We start from the raw sequence: 21,043 nt of genomic DNA, 5'->3' as shown, positions 1-21,043 counted from the left end.
ACTTTCTACCCTGGAGGGTACACAAAATGGTGGGGGATCTGGCTCTTTCCATCGATGACGGGACGTACTTCCTTCGGGAAAGATTGTACCATGACCGGTGAAGGCCCTTAGGACTCAACCACAGTTCCCGCCAGTGTTGCTGTTGCGGCGGTCCGGTCATTCAGTATTTATTATCCGTGTGCCTTCGGTCGGGTCCCAGAGTCAGTGATATGACTTATCGCATACGTAGGAAAGGTATAATAATCTACAAAAAATTCGAACTCGAGATTTTGACGAATCTCCACGCTTTAGATCTTCCTGAATTTGAAAAACACGTTTTTGGAAAATGTCCATCTGTCTGTCTGTGTCCGAGTTAACTCAAAAACAGTTTGATCTAGTAGACAGAGATTTGGTATCAGGATTTTACACCATATTTGCAGATTTCTGTCAAATTTTGAGTAAAATCCGTCCAGAGGAAGTTCTGTCTGTCAGGCTGATCGAATATCATTAACATGAAAACTACAAAACGAAGAGAGCTACATGGATAAAATTGGGCACATTTAACACCTGTAGTGTAGACACCTGACAAATTATGAACCAAACCAATAAGGGGTTGACCGTCTCTCGGTCTGTACGTTCAGAAACATACAAACGCAATAATTCAAAAACATAATGACTACAAGTGTAGCTTTTTAACAAATTTTTGTTTCAATCGATTGGGGAAAACCTCATCTAAAATACAGATTCGATTTCCGGATGTTATTAATTGCATGTCAAAGCGTAATAGCCAAATATTTCGTCAAAGATGGCACGATGGATTTAGTAAAGATACTAAATTTACGCCACAGATTAATATTTCGTAACTATTGTACTCATTGCCATGCAGGGCATTCTTTGGTATAACACCTTTATTAGAGAGTCTGTGATAATGTGTTGGAAAACCACTCCCGCCGGTTTTTTCTGACTATTAAACTAATGATATGGAATGGATCCGTCTAAATTTTAAAAGTTTTCAGCTTGCTTTTTGACAAAATTGAAAATAATGAACTCAGAGCAATAAATCTAATACAAATAACGGCGCTTTCGAATTACATTCTTTTCTCGAGTGAAAGTTCCTAGAAAGAATGTTTTTGTCTCATTATTTTTTAACATTTAAGGGCTTAATGGAGCAATGAAACTGTTTGAATTGTATCATAGCGTTATTACGGCAAGTTAAATTCAATTTCCTGCTTACATTTAAATTATGTTAATAATTTACAGTATCTTTTTACTTTTTCTTAGACGACGCATTAGGAAAGCAGTGTAATCAGAAAAAAAAAATCGAATTCAAGATTCTGACGAATTTCTATGTTTCAGATCTCCCATATTTCAAAAAACGCATTTTGAAATAATGCCTGTCTATCTGTGGGATAACTCCAAAACGCTATGAGCTAGATGGATAACATTTGGCGAGTGAACTTAACGTAAAATTGATAGGCTTCCATAAAATTTGGAACAATTTCCATTCAGGGGAATTTTACCTATTCGGTTGTTTGAACACAAGTTAACACGATAACAGCAAAGTGAAACGAATTCGAACGGATAAAATTTTATGCACAGTGTAAATCTGTATTAAATTTTGTACCGAGGTTATCAATGGACTGATCGTCTATCGGTCTGTGATTTTGCATGCATCTGGAAATGATAATTCACAGAATTATCTGTAAAATTGTTGGATATATTTGGGATTGAAATTGTGAATTTCAATCGCAAACAACCCTGGTGTGTCTAAAATGGAAAAACATTTTTTGTTTGTTTGTTTAACCATTAAAATGGAACTTTCATACCGTTTTTCAGAGCTAAACAGTGGCGAAATGAAATTTATGCAACGAAATAAGTAAATAAAAATAGTTTTTAAAAAATTGAAAACCCCACTCTAGGGGAGGGGGAATGAGAGATTTGACATATTTTTCAATTTTTGGGCGAAACCTTTTTCATGTCACGGGAAGTTCATAATTTAACTAGCAAATATTCCGCAAATTTTACAAATAACTCCATGAAACTTCTTCGATTATTCGATATAATGAATATTTTTCTAACTGGACTTTTTGACTAATCTCCTTTATTTTTACTTTCCCGCAATCGTCAAATCGTTATATCGGATTTTATAACCACACGTATAGCTTTGTGTCACATTTTTGTTTCAACGGGTGCTTAAAAAGAGTCTAAAGCACAACTTCAATTTTAGGATACTTTTAGCCACATGCCTGGTATTAATCGCCAAATAACTCGCCAAGAATAACACGACAGATTCAATAAAAATACTAAATTCATGCCAAAGGTTGATATTTTGAAATTGCCATGCAAGGCGTTCTCTGCCAGGCGTTTGAATGCTATGCAAGGCGTTCTCTGAAATAACTCCTTTATTAGAATGCATGCGAGAAAGTTTGGGATATCATTCCTGCTGGATTTGAATTATTTTTGTAACTTCCTTATTTTGCCATTAGGAGCCTTGTGATCTGTGTTCATAAATTAAGCATAAATTTACTATAAACACACGTTATTTCCCTGGTTATCTGAAACGTCGTATTGAATTGAAAGGGTTTAAAAGAACTTTACTGATCATCCTGTATATACATCTTTGCACTTTTGAGAAAATGTTTGTAAAAGTTTACATTTTATTAAAGACAAATAAACAGACTGCGTTTCGATGGAATTCATCCAAATTTTAATTTTTTTAAAATTTACAAATTTCTTGTTAAAGCAACGTACAATTTCATCGCACAAGCTCAATGAATGTATTGAACTAACGTATTCTCTGGCAGAAAAGCAAAATAATGGAAAAGATAATTTCAAAAATGTTTTTTTGGACTCGTAGTTATCAGAAAAAGATTTATAAAAATGTGGAGTTAAAATTTTCTGACGATCACAATACTTTCTCCCTAAATATTTCACATACGAAAAAGTAAAAACAACTTTATTTACCATATGCAATACTGCTAGTCTTTTCCTTCCTATACAAGTCTCAAAAAGATTCGTTTTAAAGATCTTTTCCGGCACTTTTGAATCTCGAAATAACACAGAGTCGAATCGATGTAATAGCTTCGCAAACTGAACTTGGCGTCCACAATTGGCTGAGAAACGGGCAATTGCCGCTGAAAAGGGACCTCAAATCGATTTCGGTAGGTCAAATAACACCGGAAGACGTCACGGTTGCTGTTTGCGAAGGCTGATTCCCCCACCACCCTTTTTCGGCTTTTAACAACAGGTGTGGTTTGATGATAGCATTGAGAGGAATTAAAGAAACAATCAAAGTTGATAAAAGTGCGTTTTCTCCAATCTGATTTGTTGCGTAGCATCCATTGATGACGTCATGTATTTCAGAGTGCAAGATAATTCAGGGAATTATTTTTTTATGAGTTGTGCATGATTTATAAAAGAAAAATCTATTATTTTTACTTTCTCGTAGAAAGTATAGAAAGCATCAAAAAATCCGAACTCCAGATTTCGACGAATCCCTGCGTTTTAGACCTTCACAAGCCAGGAAAAAAAAATAACAGTTTTGGAAAATGTACATATGTTTGTCTATGAGAACTCAAAAATTCTTTGAGCTGGGCGGAAGAAATCTGTTATATCGTACTTAGACCAAATTTGCAGATTTCTAACAAATTTTGAGCAGGATCACAAGGAGAGCAGCACATAGAATCTGTCTGTCCTATTGTTCGAATAGAGAAGAGCCAGTTACATAAAATTAGACACACAGAAACAGCATCTATAGACTATACATCTTTAATATCTTAATCCAAATCCAACAAGGCATTGTCCGTCTGTCAGTCTATGCTTTCGGAAACATATAAAAGATGATAAATGAAAGACGCGATGACCTAAATATCATAAATTTTGTTTAATCGCCAAATAATTCGCCAACGGTAACACAATAGATTCAGTAAAAATACCATATTCACATCAGAGATTAATATATTATTTTAAGCCAATACCATACAAGGCCCTCTCTAGAATAACAACCTTTATTAGAGAGTATGAGTGAAAGTTTCAGAGAGATCATTCACCCTGGTTTTATTTATTTATTTATTATTTCTATTTTTTTCCTTCGCTTAAGAAATACTGATAGAAAAAGTGTGTAATCGTCAAAAGATACGAACACGAGATTTTTATGAATCTTCAAGTTTCAGCTCTTTCAGACTCCTAAAATACTTTTTTACATTCTCGCATATGAAGAATAGAGAAAATATTATAATCTTCAAAAAAATTTCAATCCGTAATTCTGACGAAATTCTACGCTTTAGATTTCCCTGAATTCCAAAATACATTTTTTGTAAAATGTCCGTCCGCCTGTTTGTCTGTCTGTCTGTGACAAAGATTACTCAAAAATGCTTTCCGCTAGGGAGATGAAATTTGGTATATGGTCTTTACACCAAATTTTCAGATTTCAATCAAATTTTGAGTACTTGCTTGCTTTGCTTTGGTTATATTAACGTCCCGTTTGAAGCAACACTAGGGCTATTTTGGGACGGACCTCGTCATTTTGAACCGCGGTCAGATGACGAGGACGACACCTGAGCTGGCACTCCCCTCTCCACACCACACCACACCACAAATTTTGAGTAAAATCCATTCAGGGGGAATCTGTTTATCCTGCTGTTTGATTGTATGTTAACATTATAACTACAAAATGAAGAGAGCTATATAGATAAGATTCGGTACCCAGATTTAACATCTCTAGTAGAGACCCCAAGTAAATTTTGATCGAAATCCCACAGTGGGTTGACCATCTGTCGGTCTTTCAGAAACATGTAAACGCGGTAATTCAAAAACGCAATGACTTAAACATATGAAATTTGGCACGGGATTTTTGTGACTTTAAGCGTAGTTTTATGTCAGATTTTGTTTCAGTCAGTTGGGAAAAACGCACCTGATGGTCAAATTTGATTTTTGGATACTTTTGATCACAAGCTAAGGATTAATCGCCAAATTATACGCCAAGGATCATACGATAAATTCAGTAAAAATGCTAAATTCACGCTAAAGATTAATATTTCTTATCTATTGTAAGCCAATGGCAAACAAAGCATTTTCTGTCTTCTAGGGTCCAAAAAGGGGGTGGATGGGAGAGGACACCTTTATTAGAGAGTATGCGATAAAAGTTTTGGAAGATCACTGGTTTGAAATAATATATGTCGGTCGGTAGATAATAACTCCCAAACGCGTTGACTAGACTGAAGGAATTTAATAGAAATTTTTCATATTTAAAGATTTTTATCAAATTTTGGACAAAAGTCCTGCCCAGGAAGTCTGTCTTTGTGCATGTGGATATGTAAATTATTATAATTAAGCTATCATAGCTCAACCATCATATGAAAGGATAAGTATTGGTCAGTAAATGTTAATCTATAATTAGATTTATGACATTCTGTGTCTATAGCAGGGCTCGTCCTATTACTATCAACTGATCAGGATAATATCTAGAAAAGAATTTCTTCGGATTTATTGTTAATATTAATAAAAAAAGTATCGGCAGAAAAGTTTTTGAGTACAAATAAGAGATTTTGTCTGAAAAACATAATTCTAAATTCATAACGAACTTTGCAGTAAACCCATCCAAAGAATTTAAAGTAAAATAAAATTTAATATTTTAGAAGTCAGAATTTCATTTTCTTTTTATTTAATTTTAATTATTTACTTGTCGTCTTTCACCACCAGATGGTTCATCGAGATTAATGGCAGCTAAAATTTCAAATAAATATTTTATGTAACTTGTTCTTAATGATTTTTTCCTCAAAAAATAATATTAAACATCAAATTTTGCTAGATATATAATTCATATTATTTTAGGTACCTTATACCGTTCTATCTATTGTGCTATGCATTTACAAAGATGCATTTTCTCTCTTTCTCTGTATACTGTATTGTACCTTAGGAAAAGAAGCAGTGTTTAAAAATCGAAACATTTTTTAATATTTTCACCGCTATTTGATTTTGAAGCTACGCCTTCAGTATAATTAAAGAATATCCCACAATTGACGCAAGATATGAATTTGCCACTATTCGGGCAGTAAAGTGTTAACAATCCTATTAAAAAATCATTTGACAGCTGATAGTTTAGGATTAGTAAAAATAGAACATTACACGATACATAAACGCGTTAATGCAATATTTGAATTAAATAAAAAAAAAACAATTTTTTTCCTTTAAATTTTTAGATTTTTAATGATTCGTAAAGTACACAGGATAGGGTTATGTATGGAATAACACATGGGGCAAATGGCCTCCTCAGCTTTACTGGTACATACGCACTCTTTTGTCGAAATTTTTCATGATCGTTTTGCATAAATGTGACTGAATTTCATTGAATTTTCTCCTTCAATGAACATGTGCTTGTGGACTTGGCATAAACCTTTAGACTTCAAATAACCCCATAAAAAGAAATACATTGGTGTTAAATCACTCGATCTAGGAAGCCAATTCTCAAATTTTCGAATTGTGGTAGCCAGGCATTCATTATTTTTAAGATATTGTTCAACAAGGAAAACACGTTGTTCTATCGAGTAACGTTCCATTTCGCCTAATCCTAAACTATCAGCTGTCAAATGTTTTTTAATAGGGTTGCCGACACTTTATTGCACGAATCGCACCAAATTCAAATCTTATGTTAATTTTAGGACTTTACAATAAATTTTCAAAATTTTTTTTGGAAAAATATCTTAAATTGAATTTACTCAACAGTTGAATCTTCATATTTTGATCACCAAAAATAAAGAAAAAAAACTTCAAGATAAAATATTAACAGCAATAACGAAAAACAAGTTTGACTTTCATTTCAACAATCAGTTATATTGTTGTAAAATATGCTTAAAATATTTTTTAAAAAATAAATAAAAATTTAAAATATATATATATGCATTATTAAAAATATTAATTTTTTAATTTTGAAATGATGTTTGGAATCTATTTATTTATATCTGTTCTAAATACTTAATTAAGATATAAATAATGTCTTGGTTTCCAATTATTCTGCTTTCAGTATACGATTCTAGAAACTATATCTACTTAATGCTGAAGCTAAGTAAAGTATCTAATATTATGTTACAACACTTCAGTAACCAATTAATTTAGTTAACAAAATTATCGCTATCATCGCACAAGTTTCAGACTGGTAAACACGTTTCGTATTTTTGCAATTTCAGTGACATAGGACAAGAATTAATTAACCGTCGAATCTTCGATGAAATATAATTATGTTGATACTAAATTAACTCGAATATTTTCTGGAATTATTCAGAAATGTAGTATCCTTAAGAATTGAAATTATCTGCAGAAAATAATAAAAAGGAATCAATTACCTATTTGTACTCATTCGTCTTGTATAAATGTTTTCTCTTTAAACATTGAGTATTATGAATTAGTTTTAAATTATCGTCTGATTTCAAAGAGTTTTGTTAATTTTTAATTCTTTTTAAAGCGCCGATAAAAAGGCAATAAAAATGAGAATGTTAATTGAAACCTTATAGAATAAAGGAAAGGGGTCTTGGGTAAAGGGTCGAAGCAGTATAAGTTTATTAATCTTTGATTCTAACTAAAAATGATAAGAATCTATTTAAGATAAATTCTATTTAGAACTAAACTGAATTTAATTCTAATTGGATTCTTTTGTAAATCGTTCATAATGCAATGTTTTAATTTAAAATATTAACTGAAATATCAAGGGTCAAAGCCAGTATTGAGTATACAATAATTGACAGTATTGAGTTCTAATTACAGTTTGAGTCTAATTACTTTTTCTGGTAAATTTTCAATTTTAAATAATTCTTAAAAATATTTTATTTTAAGTAATTAGAATTTAAATATAATCCTTTTTCATTGTAATTGGAATAAAGCTGAATCTAATTCTAATTTGAGTCTAGTAACTTTTCGATTTTAATTAATTTTACAATAATTTTGTCTCTCTATTTTAATCAACGGTAGTTAAAATCTAATATAATTCTAATTACTGCTAAAATTAAATTTAAATTAATTCTAATTTGATTTTAGTAAGTTTTTTATTCTGCTGTAAGCATCTCATGAAATGCTCATCAAAATAAAAATTTTAACTGAAATGTTAAAGGACAAAGTTTAACTTAGCAACGTAATATTGAATCTTTGATTCTAATTAATTATCCCAGAAAAATTTCATTTTAAAATATTTTTTAATTCTAATTCTAATAAGAATAATTGATAAGAATTCTAATTTAATTCTATTAAATTATTTATTCAAATATAAACTATTCATAGAATCGTAATTAAATTTGAAATCTTTACGGAAATGTTAAAAGACAATTCCTATCTTGACAATTTAAGTTATAATTTAAGTTTAAGTTAAGTTATAATTTCTTTCGAATAATAACTTTCCCACATTCAAAAATGAAATCATTATATTTACACTGCAGCATATACATATCTAAAGGGAGAGGACTCTCTGAAACATTTCAGCATCTTCCTAATTAAGATGTTATTCCCCTCACAAAATTTTAACAAAAGTCATAAAATCCAGTAGTGCTCAGATTTTTATTTTTACAGCCCCTCATGTAAGCATTCTATGCTTCATAGTATTAGAATGGTAAAAAATCAAATATGCGCTATGTATGACTTTTTTTTCCGGCAAAAACGAAGACAACATTTGTTGTCACCACTAATTGATTACTCCGACAGGCCGGAAGGCACACAGGAAAACTTGAATGAAAGGACCGCTATAACAGCAACACTGGCGAGAACTGTGGTTGAATCCTAAGGGCCATCACCGGCCACGGCACAGCCCTTCCCATGAGAAGTATGTCAAGTCATCGCTGGGAGATAGCGTGCCCCTTCTTCATTCTGTACATAGCACGGGGCCGAGAACCAGCCACAATACCGAACGCTTCTCGTCCTCAATTTTCTTTTCCCTCCCCCGGTGAGTTGGAAAAATTTGGGGCATAATAATAATTTTAGTAACAAGGTAGCACATGTGGCGGTTTGTGATGAGCGAGGATAGAACATGGGACCTTGTGGTTTGCAGCCCAGTAACATGACCACAATACAAAAGCAGTTGCACCTGTAGCGTAGCTGTTAACTGGCTTACAAGCTTTTCACCACAGACCCTCTCTCCAGTGAGTCGTAGGTAAGACGAACGATATGGCTGTAGAGTGGTGATATATTTTAGCTGTTGATTCTGATGTGCCTGTACCCATTTGAGTAACGCCAAGCGTATGTGGGTGAGTGGTTGTTGCTACTGCGTCAAGTGAGTCTGACGACTTTGTGTTGCTGCGGCCTTTTTGTGTTGCTGCGTCAAGTGAGTCTGACGACTTTGGTTTGCTGTGGGTAGATGGCGCCACAATAGCTGTACGAAGGTTAAAGGATCACGTCCGGGTCACCAATGCGGCGGTTTGTGATGAGCGAGGGTAGAAAATGGGACCTTGTGGTTTGCATCCCAGTAACATGACCACAATACAAATGCCCCTGTAGCGTAGCTATTAACTGGCTTATAAGCTTTTCACCACACATTCAAAATTTCAGTTATCTAAGTAATTTTGCCATTCTCATGCGTTTATACAAATGATAATGAACAAATCGAAAAGCGGTCAACCCTTAGACAGTGATTGTTCAAAATTTGATAAATATTTATATATTAGACGCTAAAACTGTATTCTAAATTTAATTTATCTAAGTCATTGTATTTTTGAATGAGAGCATTTACAGGTATTTAAAATACAGATAGAGAGGCACTCAACCATAAGAGAGATTCGGTTCAAAATTTGAAACATGTCTACTCTTTAATTGCGTATTCTATATACTAAAATTTCTTTATCTAGTTTCTTTACATTTTGTAGTCACCCTGTTCTCCTACTTTCGGAGAACTAAGACAGACAGACTTCCTCTAAATGAATTTTGATCAAAATTGGACTAAATTTGCAAATTTGGTGTAAAGACCACGTGGCAAATTTCATCCGTATAATCAGAGTTGTTTCTACCTAAAAACACTCACAACAGATTGAACAGAACAGAACGCCGTCTCATGCCCCCGTATCCATAACCATTCTGACCATTGAAGGGTTTGATGGGCATGTTATGAGAATTTTATTAAAAACCAAAATATTTACAGAAGTAAAAAACAAAAATAACTATGCACAGAATTTACAAATATATAAGAAATGATAATAAAAGGAAACAGTTTACAAGGATTTTCAACTTTGAAAAACAAAAGAAAAATATTTTGGACTAATAATATAAGGAAATTTAAAATGTTTGATAAAAACACATGAATTCAGAGTTCACTCGTTATCATGATACAGTAGATAATATTGCAGTTATAAAAATCAAATGCTCATAACAGACAGCCAGATGTATTTCCAAAATTCGTGGATATTTGAAACGTGAAAAGAATTTCAATTCTCGAGTTCTATTTTTTTTTAAATACAAGGTTAGAACAAATGATGGACCGGATTTTAAAAACTCATACTTTCGAAACTAATGCACATATTACAATAAGTGATGCATGAATTTAAAGAGAAATATACCAAGTTTTTTTCAGTTATAAATGTTCCATGTGTGACCGACCATGTTTCACTGCATACATCCAATCTGTAATCCAGTTCGTTTCAAACATTTTGTGGTATTTAGTTTTGTTTGTTAAATTTGACATGATACCACAAAAAGAAATCATTGAGACTAGACATTGTTTATGTATCACCAATGCTGAAACCATTGCCAGAACTTAAAAAACGCATTTGTCCAGCATTCAGAACCATTGACAGAGTGATATTACAAAAAATCTGGAACAAACTGGATTACAGATTGGATGTATGCAGTGAAACAAGGTCGGTCACACATGGAACATTTGTAAATGAAAAAAACTTGGTATATTTCTTTTTAAATGCATGTATCGCTTATTATAATAATAATTCTTCAGTAGTTTCGAAAATATGATATTTTAAAATAGGGTCCATCATTTGTTCTCACCCTGTATATTTTGTATAAAGCAAAGTAAAAAAATAATAATTCCTTCTTTCTTCATAAAAAGTGATGATTTCTTCAAACTTCCGAATTCTCTTCATTTTAAATATAACACTCCAGAAATACAAATTTGTTCTACAATTAGTTTTTCGCAATAGCAGTACGTTGTCCTTGATTTCCTCTTAAAACAAACAAACCACGAGCTTGACTTCTTTCTATTTAAACAGTTTCAAAACGCGTTTTCGTACCGCAATTCATCATCTGTCCATGACATCGCTATTAAGAGAATGCTTAACCTGGCAGCGATATTCCAAAATTTTATCCGATGAATGAGCTCACTTTAAAATTCGTATAATTCATCATAAAATGAACGCTCAGGTGCCAGGACGCAATTTGAAGTTGCATTATAACAATGGCGGGTCATTATTTTATGGATGATGAATTGATTCCCAATAATGACCTTTAAAGTAAGTCAAGCAAGTGCAAGACGCGCTGTTAGTCCAAAATGGGGTCACTATAAGTTGCTTTAGATAAATTGGAGAAGACTGGTGGGGCTTACATTTCCATTATTAACAAATTTTAAAAGATAATGTTTATAAGATGATTACTACGATTTAACTTGCTTTGTAATAAATTGTTTAAGGTAGATGACTATGTTAAAAACGCGATTTTTTGAGAAATTATAATTTTTTTATGTAATATTCTTAATGTTTTAACTGGTTTCTTTGTAAAACCATTAGAATTTTGTTTCTAAGTCTATTTTTTATATTTGCATTTGCATGGTTTTAATGCTATTTTGCATATTTAGATACCGTTTCCTCAAATTCTAATCACTGATAAAATTTTCTTACGAAATACCTCATAAATTTAAATTAAATGCATATTTTTTGTTTAAATTTGGAATAATAATAATTCTTCAATATGTTCTGTAGTTTCTGAACTAGAAAATAAGTAATCTTTTCATTTATAAATATTTTATAGTTGTTTTAGTTCTTCACAATGAAAAAAAATAGAAAAATTCGGGTTATTTAACATTTCAAACTTAAAAATTTAAAGAATGGATTGAAATACAGCTTATTCTTTGATTCGGGATCTAGATTTTATATTTCTCAAACTCTCTGCAAAATTTTAAGTAAATCCTTTGATATACCTCTAAGTTAGAAGATTTTTGCTTCATATCTCCTTATAGTAAAAAAAACGTTTTCCAATTTATAATAAACTTTTGACACTTAACTAGTGCATTTTGGTTTTATAGATGTTTTTTCGGCGATGTTTAGATGTTTTTCATTTTTTTATGCAAGATGTTTATACATAGATGTTTTTTCATCTTTTTTTATGCAAATATTGAAATATATAATTATTTTCGAACGTTTTTGAAAACATTCCTCCCGAACATCGTCGCATATCTTAAAACGTTCTTCAAAGTAGTTGTTGGTCCAAGAATAATTAAGATTGATTAATTACTTCTTGGGTAGGAAGTACTAGTTAAATTAGAATTTTTCAAAATTTTAATTAGATTTTTCAATTAAAATTTTTCATACTGCACAAAAATCATTTTACGTCTATTTAAGGTTGCGTTAAGACCGACGTTAAAAATATAATTTTTGAAAAAAAAACTTTATTGTTTTATTTTAAAGTGCATAGTTTTAAGATTCCAAATCTGGTAAAAGTGCATTTCCACGACAAATATTTAAGAAGATATGGTCATTCTAATAAAACAGAAGATCAGTTTGAAAGACTACAAATGTCTCTATATATACCAAATCACCTGCAAACATCGTAGTTTGGTTTTAATTCCTGACTCTAAAACGCTGAGAATTTCTTTAAAAAAACTCCAAACTATAGAGAGAGTTTACTTATAACTTTAATAAAGTAATAGGTTTTTTATGTAACAACTCTTTTAGAACTTATTTAGTTTTCTGCATTTAGCTCATTAAGCTTACTTAACATTGCAGTGTTACTTTTTAAATCGGGTTATTAGGGTTATTTACTTCTTCATGTATCTTTCGAACAAGAAATCATTAAAATCTTTCCATTAATGGATTATGAACATGTAAAAATTACTAAACGTGATTCTTTAGCGATTTCAAAACTTTTCAGAAGAAAAAAAAAAGAAAATCTACCAAGAAGTAAAAATTATTGAATATTCGTTAAAAGGAAAATGTAACCTATAATCGTGAAGAGCTTTAAATACATTACGAACATTTAAATAAGCATTGCATTTTATTCGCTTTTTGATTGGTAGATAGTGAGTCACCGGATCCACGACATTTGAGGTTTGTTTTGCCAGTATTGTTTGAAATATTGAATGAAAATTATCATTACGTTGTAGTAAGTTTTATATTGTACTTGATGATGAAATGATAATAAAAAAAGATGAAATAAAGCTTTAATTAACACTAAAGTAACAACCAACAAAGAAGTTTTAAAAGCATATTATTTGTTAATTCTATTTTTAGACACACCGTTTGTGGCAACACTAATGAATAACTTTCCTGTTTGTTTGTATTTTTTGAAATTTTTCGTCTCTAGGCTAGGAATCGTCTGAATACCTAAATAATACATGCGTTAACTCTGCATTGCTTATTAAAGCATTATCAGGTGAAGGGAAATCTGTTTTAAGAAAGACTTATCTGTTTTAAGAAAGTTTTTATTTAATTTGTTTATTTTTTTTTAATCTCATATTTTAATTCTTTATTCCTGACAAAAAAAGTTAACATTATGATGAGATTACTTTTGAATTTTAATTAATTCTAAAATATTTCTTATTTTTTATTTGGAATTGAACTTTTTTGTCCATAACATTTTTAAAACAGTTTATTTCCTTTTACTTTTGTTAATCAATCCCTCCGGTGGTTTTGGTAAGAGTGTGTTGAAATGTTTTTTAATCAGTTCATTATACGAGAAATGATACAATACTTTTAATTTTTAAACTTTTAAGATATATTTTCAGCATATGTGCATATAGAGTTGTTGGCATAAACGTAAATTTTTGCCAAACTTTGATATGAAATTGCTATATTTTCTTTTGTTTTATAATAGATTAAAACCTATATAAGTCAGTTATTACAAATACACTGATGATGAAAAATTCCTAATTAAGTTATATTTTGAACAACTCTCTGAAGGTAGGCTATTTTAATATTTTAAAAAACTGGAGTAGTCTCTCCGAAACTTCCTCGCATACTCCCTAATAAAGACATTATCGCCCTCTCCTCTCACAAAAAAATTGGAGAACCTGAATAAGATCATGAAAGCCAGATTTTTTTTTTAAATCTCGCGTATGAGAATTTTGTACTTCGCAGCATAGTTAAGAAAATTAAATATTGTTACAAGCCTGTATAGTTGCTTCCCAGCACGGTAAGTTCTATCACCGGAAAGACCAATTTACAATCATCTGTATTGGATGCTGTTCGAGTGCCGAGCCAGTAATCCCAGAGATTGGCGACGAATTTGGCGGCTTTGGTGACAAAATAGACAATGCTGGAAACTTTGAGAATTTTAACGATCCATCCAATGGGAACTGAGATACTCCTGATTGGACCAGACGGTTCTCGGATCGCCATACGAAAACTATAAAAGGACAGACAGTCTCAAGCTGCAGTGAATCATTTTCTCAGTGCTACTTCAACCACTTAACACCAAGGACCATAGAAAGTCAATGCCATTCATGTAAAGCCATGTTACTTTACTACCACTTCTAGCCACTACAGGAGATAGCTTCTCAGGAAGCGGGCTCTCCTTTAACCACCACCATTCAAGCTGCAGTGAATCATAGTTAGAGTCATAGTCAAGTATCAATCTCCGAGAGGATAGCGAAGCAACGGCGGAGTGCCAGCGTTGTGTGGAGTCCAAGCTATTGCTGAACTGAACTGTATGCCGAGTCCTGTTGTCTATTGTGGAAGCAGCGTCGTGTCATGTGTGAAGTAGCCAGTCGTGTGGCAGTGAGTCGGCAGTTGGATACAGCTAAAGCGAGGAGACAGTGAAGAATTTCAGCCGTTTAGGGAGACTATAGAGCGAAGCTCCGATGATCCCCTCTCCTGCTGAATTCTATTTGGCAGCTTTTTGTGCTGTGGTTGAATACTACTTGTGGGTTACTGTTTGCTGTCCTGCATATTTGTCGTCTGTATATTCGTCGTCTTTGTGTTAGTGTTTTCGTGTTTAGATAAACGTCGTCGTTGCTTTCTACGGAGGCCTGCTGATTGTATTTTCACACCATACACCCACTGCAAGCGAAGCTGACTTTACAGACTTACTGGTAGTAGTGAGGTAAATCCGTAACAATATGCATCTTGGGCACTTTTTTCGCCAGATTGAAATCAAAATTAGATGAAAAGTTGCAATTTTAGTAATAAGACTATATATCAAATTTCATTTGTTTAAGCAATTGCATTTTATGTATCATTGCCTTTATATTTTTGCGAAAAGACAGACAGTCAGATCGTCATCCCCTTAATGTATTTAGTCTAAAATTTGACATAAATATACAAATTAAGTATGAATTTTGTGTACTAAATTTCAATTATTGAAGTACAATTTTATCTATCTCGCTCTTTGTATTTTGTAGTGATTGGATTCATTTATATTTGTACATGTAGACTTCCAAAAATTAGATATCATTTAAAATTTCGTTCTTCTTTTTTAATAATTTTTTTTCTCTAATTTTCCTCTTTGAGGCAGAAAAAGTGACTAATTCCTTCTAATTTCCATTATTTTTTTCTATTTTAAAAAGCTTTTGAGATTTTTTCAAACGTAGACGTAGCGAAAAATCTGTTATTTCAGACTTAGAGAGTTCCAGAAGGTGGAGATTTGTCAAAATCTCGAGTTCGAATTTGTCGATTACATTACTTTATTCATTCACATTTTCATCCTCCAAAATATTTTTGACCAATTTAGTAGGTCTATATATATATATATCTACATGACCAACAAATACTTTCAAAAAGAGGCACACTTTTTCTTTAATATTATAGATTTGGGAAGATCAGACTCAGTAAACTCAAATGCCGTCGAAGGAAACTATTGATCTTATTGAATAGAGTGTAAATAATTTAAAATTTTTTCTGACTGAATTCTCGTTTTAAAAGTATACTTTGAGATTTCATATGCCCGTAATCTAAAGTTCAAATAGGAGGTCACAGATTAGTAGCAGTCTCAAATTTATAAAATACACGACATTAAGAATTGCTTTAAAGAAATTTTCACTCTGCCATTTTACTATAGTAGCATTTATATGACAGATGAATTTCTTTTTATTTATTAGAGATAGAAAAAAATACAGAATTATTCACTAAAAGGCTTAATTTTTTTTTAAAAAAATAGTTCTTAAAATTATTGAAGTGTCAGAAATTTAGGCTTCTATTTTATTAATAAGCAATCGCTGCAACTTTATTTTATACTCGCGCGCCAAGCGTATAAAATATAAAGATAATAAAAGTCCGAAGAGAGAAAATTTATATTTTAAAATACATTTAAAATAAATGTATTACCCCATGCTCTATTAAGCAAAAAAATTAAATAGAAAAAATATTTATTAGAAATAGTAATTAAAAATTTATCAAAAAATTCCAGAAATTGCAATAGCTTAGTTAGTTTAATTATATATTTAATTCTTATCTTTGAAACGAAATAGTGAGTATGTTTTTTTTTTGTTTTTGTTTTTTTCATCTTTTTTTTTACTTTTTAAAGTAAACTAATTTATTTTCTAAAATTGTATTCTCTTCACGACAATATCATTTAAACATATGTATTTATTAAATATCCATGTCTTAAGATTTTTTTCTTAAAATAAAATTTTGTTAAAATATCTTTACACCTAGATATCAAATTAAAACATTTCTGTTATATAGGATGGTCCCTCTAATTGTAGCACATTAGATAATTTCATAGAGTTGCCCATGCTTCATACTTCCAGTTGGGAAAATGTTTTATATTTTATGTTATTTCAGTCATTGTATAGTTAGGTTAAAGGGTCAAAAATTTAAATCATATTTTCTTTGTTTTCCACAAATTAACACATCGAAGAAGGTACTATATTTTTCTTATATTAAAACGCTATAATGTCATCGTTTTAAGAGTTTCTAAAATCCAAATTTAACAGAAGATTAGATTTTGAGTATTGATTATAATTTTAAATCATTCTTTAAATGTGATTTGCACCACTGAAATGTTAATTCGTTTCATATGTATTATTTAAAAAATACAAATTCTAAATTTTTATACAGATCCTATGTTTCATACTCAGTAAAGTGTTTTTGACATATTAATATTTTTAAAAGAAAGAGCTTCATTGTTCTGTGACTAAAATAGACCAAATTATGAAAATTTGAATTTAATTATTTTGTCCCATTCAAGCGGTGGCCCAAAATAATGGTAGAAATGCCGTGAATTTATTGGCAGATCTTCGTTGAGTTTACCAATTAAATGGTCTGAGATCGTCTAAAATATTGAAATTGATAGCTTCATAACTCGCTCCATTTTGTTTGAAGGACAATGGCACTCATTTTCTTTTTTAAAAGGTTAATATCTCAAGATTATTTTACTATGCATAGTTAATGAGGCTGGGGGAGTGTATAAAAGCTTACAATTCATAATTTTTTCAGCACTACATTTATATTAACTCAACATAAAATATAATTTTTTTACGTCATTTAAAGCATTTTTCCAATAGAATTCTAAAATGCTTATTTCTGAAGCTTTAAAAATAAGTTATTGAATCACGTTTAGAGTGGAAATTCTATCTCTTCAAAATATAATAGATTTTTTAAAAAAAAATCCGAAACTTGCAAATTAAGTCCTAATGTTGAATAAAGGGTTGAGAATAGATTTTACTTTAATTCTTCTATGGATCTTCTTAATACTCTAAAATTCCTTGTGAAAGAAAATAATTACTAAAAAAAACCAGTGGCGTAATGATGAGAAGATAAAGGTATGCCACTGACTTTGAAGGTATCATGAAAAAAAAAACTTTAAGGCCTTAAGTCATTTTATGTCAAGACCAAATTTAACAAGAAGCTAGGAAAAAATGCCATAATCCGAACGCCATTTATACTTCTTACGCAACAGATAGCAAAAAAGAGGCAAAAAATGTTACTTCGCTCCATGCATTCAAACTCAAACTCGTTAAGCCAATGCAAACCAGTTTTACTTTCATTGATACAAGTCTTAAAACTAACATCACATGAAAAGATTTGAAAAACAAAACAATTCGGAATTGACAGCCAAGCCCCTTTGTATCAAAAAATTATATTTTTCGACATATATAATTAATAAAAGATAACAATTATTCATTTATAATAAGTCCTTGACATAAAAATAATATTATTCATTAATTGTATAAACCTTATAATGTATATGCTGTCCGGTCAATAAAATTTTAATTATATAGCAATGATAATAAAATCATTTAATATTATCATCAATTTGATATATGTTTTTACAAAACAATATAAAAAATTGAGGGATAAAATTAGAAAGATTATTATTGTTATATTATATTTTAAGAGCTCTATTTATAAAAAAAATCTAACTTTATTTAAGAACGTATTCTTGACGCAATATATATATATATATATATATATATATATATATATATATCGCTTGCAATTTGGTATATAAACCGTTTTAAACTCAAAAATTTGATTCTAAAATTTCGCTAAAACACTTTAAAAACCAGTTTAAAAACCTTCCCTGATATTTCTAACTCAATCCCAGCCAAAATCGCTTAAAGGCAAGGTGGGCGGCGCGTTAAAAATAGAAACATAAATGATAAACTTTCAGCTGCACCCACCTGTGGATCATACCGGCGGGATCGCGATGAAACTCTTCTCCTTTGCTCACTCCTCCAAGCTTGCTTCTCGACACTCTCTTCTCCGAAGGCAAACGATAATGGAAAGTCGTCTGCTGATACAGGATCTGCTGTCACACCGATGCACAGGTGTTTTCTGTGATTTGCACCCCCAGCTAAAAATGGTCTGTACTGCCGGATACTCTGCCGGATTCCAGCTGGGTGGTTATCCCTTCGCGCGCTGCTGAGGGACTCTACTGCCCATGCGCTTCTCTCCACCAATGAGAATTTGGGATACATTGCTCCTATAGGAACCCGGTGTCAAAGGTAGGGTCTTGCAAAGTCCGTGACAGTCCGCGCTGGACGCTCTGAGGAGGATATATGTTCAAAGTTCAGATTGTGTGACATTTCGAAACTACTGGATTTATCGTTTGGCAGATAGTAGGTAGAGTCTAGCTGTTCTGTCATGATGGATTCTGTCGTCTGAAATTGTAAGTATAGTTTGGTACTCTATATCCTTGTGAGTAAAGTATTCCATACATTCAATTGAGTTTCAGCTTTAGTTAAGTTTTTATAAATCGAGTGTGATGTGTTTTCCAGAAGTTATTATATCCTCTAAAAAATAAGATTGTTTTAGGCAATATAATCAATATTTTTTTCATTACACTGAAAGGTTTTCCATAAAATTTGGAATCATGCTTATTTCAATTTTCATTTCACTTCTGTTCATTTGATTATATCAAACTGTAAATAACTTCTGCGTTTTATTTAAAAAATCGAATACCGATTACAATGTTCTATAATTGTTCATTTTGAGAATTCTTGTGATTTTAAAGCTGATTGATACACTTTTTCTCAAAAATAGTTTTAACATCTTGTATCAATGTTTAAAATTGGTTGAAAATATTCAGAAATGTTTTAACAAATTTTGCGGCTTTCCATAAAATTTCGAATTATTTTTCTATGAAAAGTTATTATATGTCTATAATTTTTTCTGTTATATCAAAGTCCGAAAATTTCTTATTTTCCACAAATTTTTACAGTACATATATCCTTTTTACAGTATAAATCTCATATTGTTTTATAATTTTCATTATTCTTCATTTCTATTTTCTTTTATAATTCTTTTATCTGCATTTCTTTCAAAATTAAAAATTTACAATTTTCTCAAAGATTAGTTTTTTTTAATTATATCTATTTTATAAAAATTATAGATAAATAAATCTGAAAGATGATATTGATTTATTAATTCACCAAAATATTTTAAAAATTCGCTTTATCACTGAAATATTCAAAATCATTTATCACAAATAGTTCTTGATTCGAAATTTCTAAATTATAAAAGTAGCTTGTTTTGAGGTATTTTATCTTATAATAAAGAAATAAATTCGGAATTTGTTATAGCACCATTTTCAAGATAAAAAAAGAACTACATAAAGTTTCTCTATACAGTAGTGATTGTCAAACATTTATAGTATATTTCAAATATATCAACGTTCTCCACATTCAGTTTCGCCTTTGAAGCAGTAGGGCAAAACCTGTAAGAAAAATAAACTTGTTAAGAAAAAGAGATAAAAAAATATTCTTGATAATAATTTTTAAAAGAGTGCGATAAAATCCATACATTTATTTCATATGAATAGTTTTTTTAAAGAAATGATTGCTTTAAGCCTAAAATATTCCAGTACTTATTAGCAATAACATAATAAGAAACACTATCTTATTCTTAATAACCATAATGCATTCATTTATTTGATGATAAATTGCTTTATTATTAATATAATCCATTTCTTATGAAAAATTCCAAGCAGTACCAAAACGTTTTGTTAATCTTTGTATATAATATAATATATATATATATTATAAAAGTATTCAGATAATATATATATATATATATATATATATATATATATATATATATATATATATATATATATATATATATATATATATATATATATATATATATATATATATATATATATATATATATATATAAGATAATAAATAATGGTATAATAAAATATGAAAATTCAGAAGTAATTCCTCGGAAATTAGAAAAGTAAAATTTTAGCATTACATTCTACATTATATTCTTAACGATACAGTCAAACTATATTTTTGTGCTGTAGATAGAGACCGCATGAAAGAAATGACACGCAACAAAAATATTCCAAAACTTCATAAATAGCTATAATAAATAATTCTTTATTACATATTAAAGAAAAACATTTTATGTGGCAAAGGCAAGCCGCACAAAAAAGTGACTCAGAAAATCTATCGGAGATTTATGAAATAATGAGAAAGTGCTTTCCA

General features: G+C 30.6%; 1 protein-coding gene across 1 annotated transcript in view; it reads right to left on the bottom strand.

Moving 5' to 3' along the window:
- Positions 1 to 19,027, bottom strand: part of LOC129956501 (uncharacterized) — a 347,055-nt gene extending 328,028 nt beyond the window's left edge. Inside the window, exon 1 of the mRNA XM_056068420.1 lies at positions 18,731 to 19,027. Within this exon, the coding sequence (XP_055924395.1) occupies positions 18,731 to 19,027 (297 nt within the window). The remainder of the gene's footprint in view (positions 1 to 18,730) is intronic.
- Positions 19,028 to 21,043: the final 2,016 nt, after the last annotated feature.

This window comes from Argiope bruennichi, chromosome 11 (assembly GCF_947563725.1).
Source record: "Argiope bruennichi chromosome 11, qqArgBrue1.1, whole genome shotgun sequence".
NCBI classification, from domain to species: domain Eukaryota; kingdom Metazoa; phylum Arthropoda; class Arachnida; order Araneae; family Araneidae; genus Argiope; species Argiope bruennichi.
Note: the sequence above shows the minus strand (reverse complement) of the source record. Positions and strands in the feature narration are given on the sequence as shown.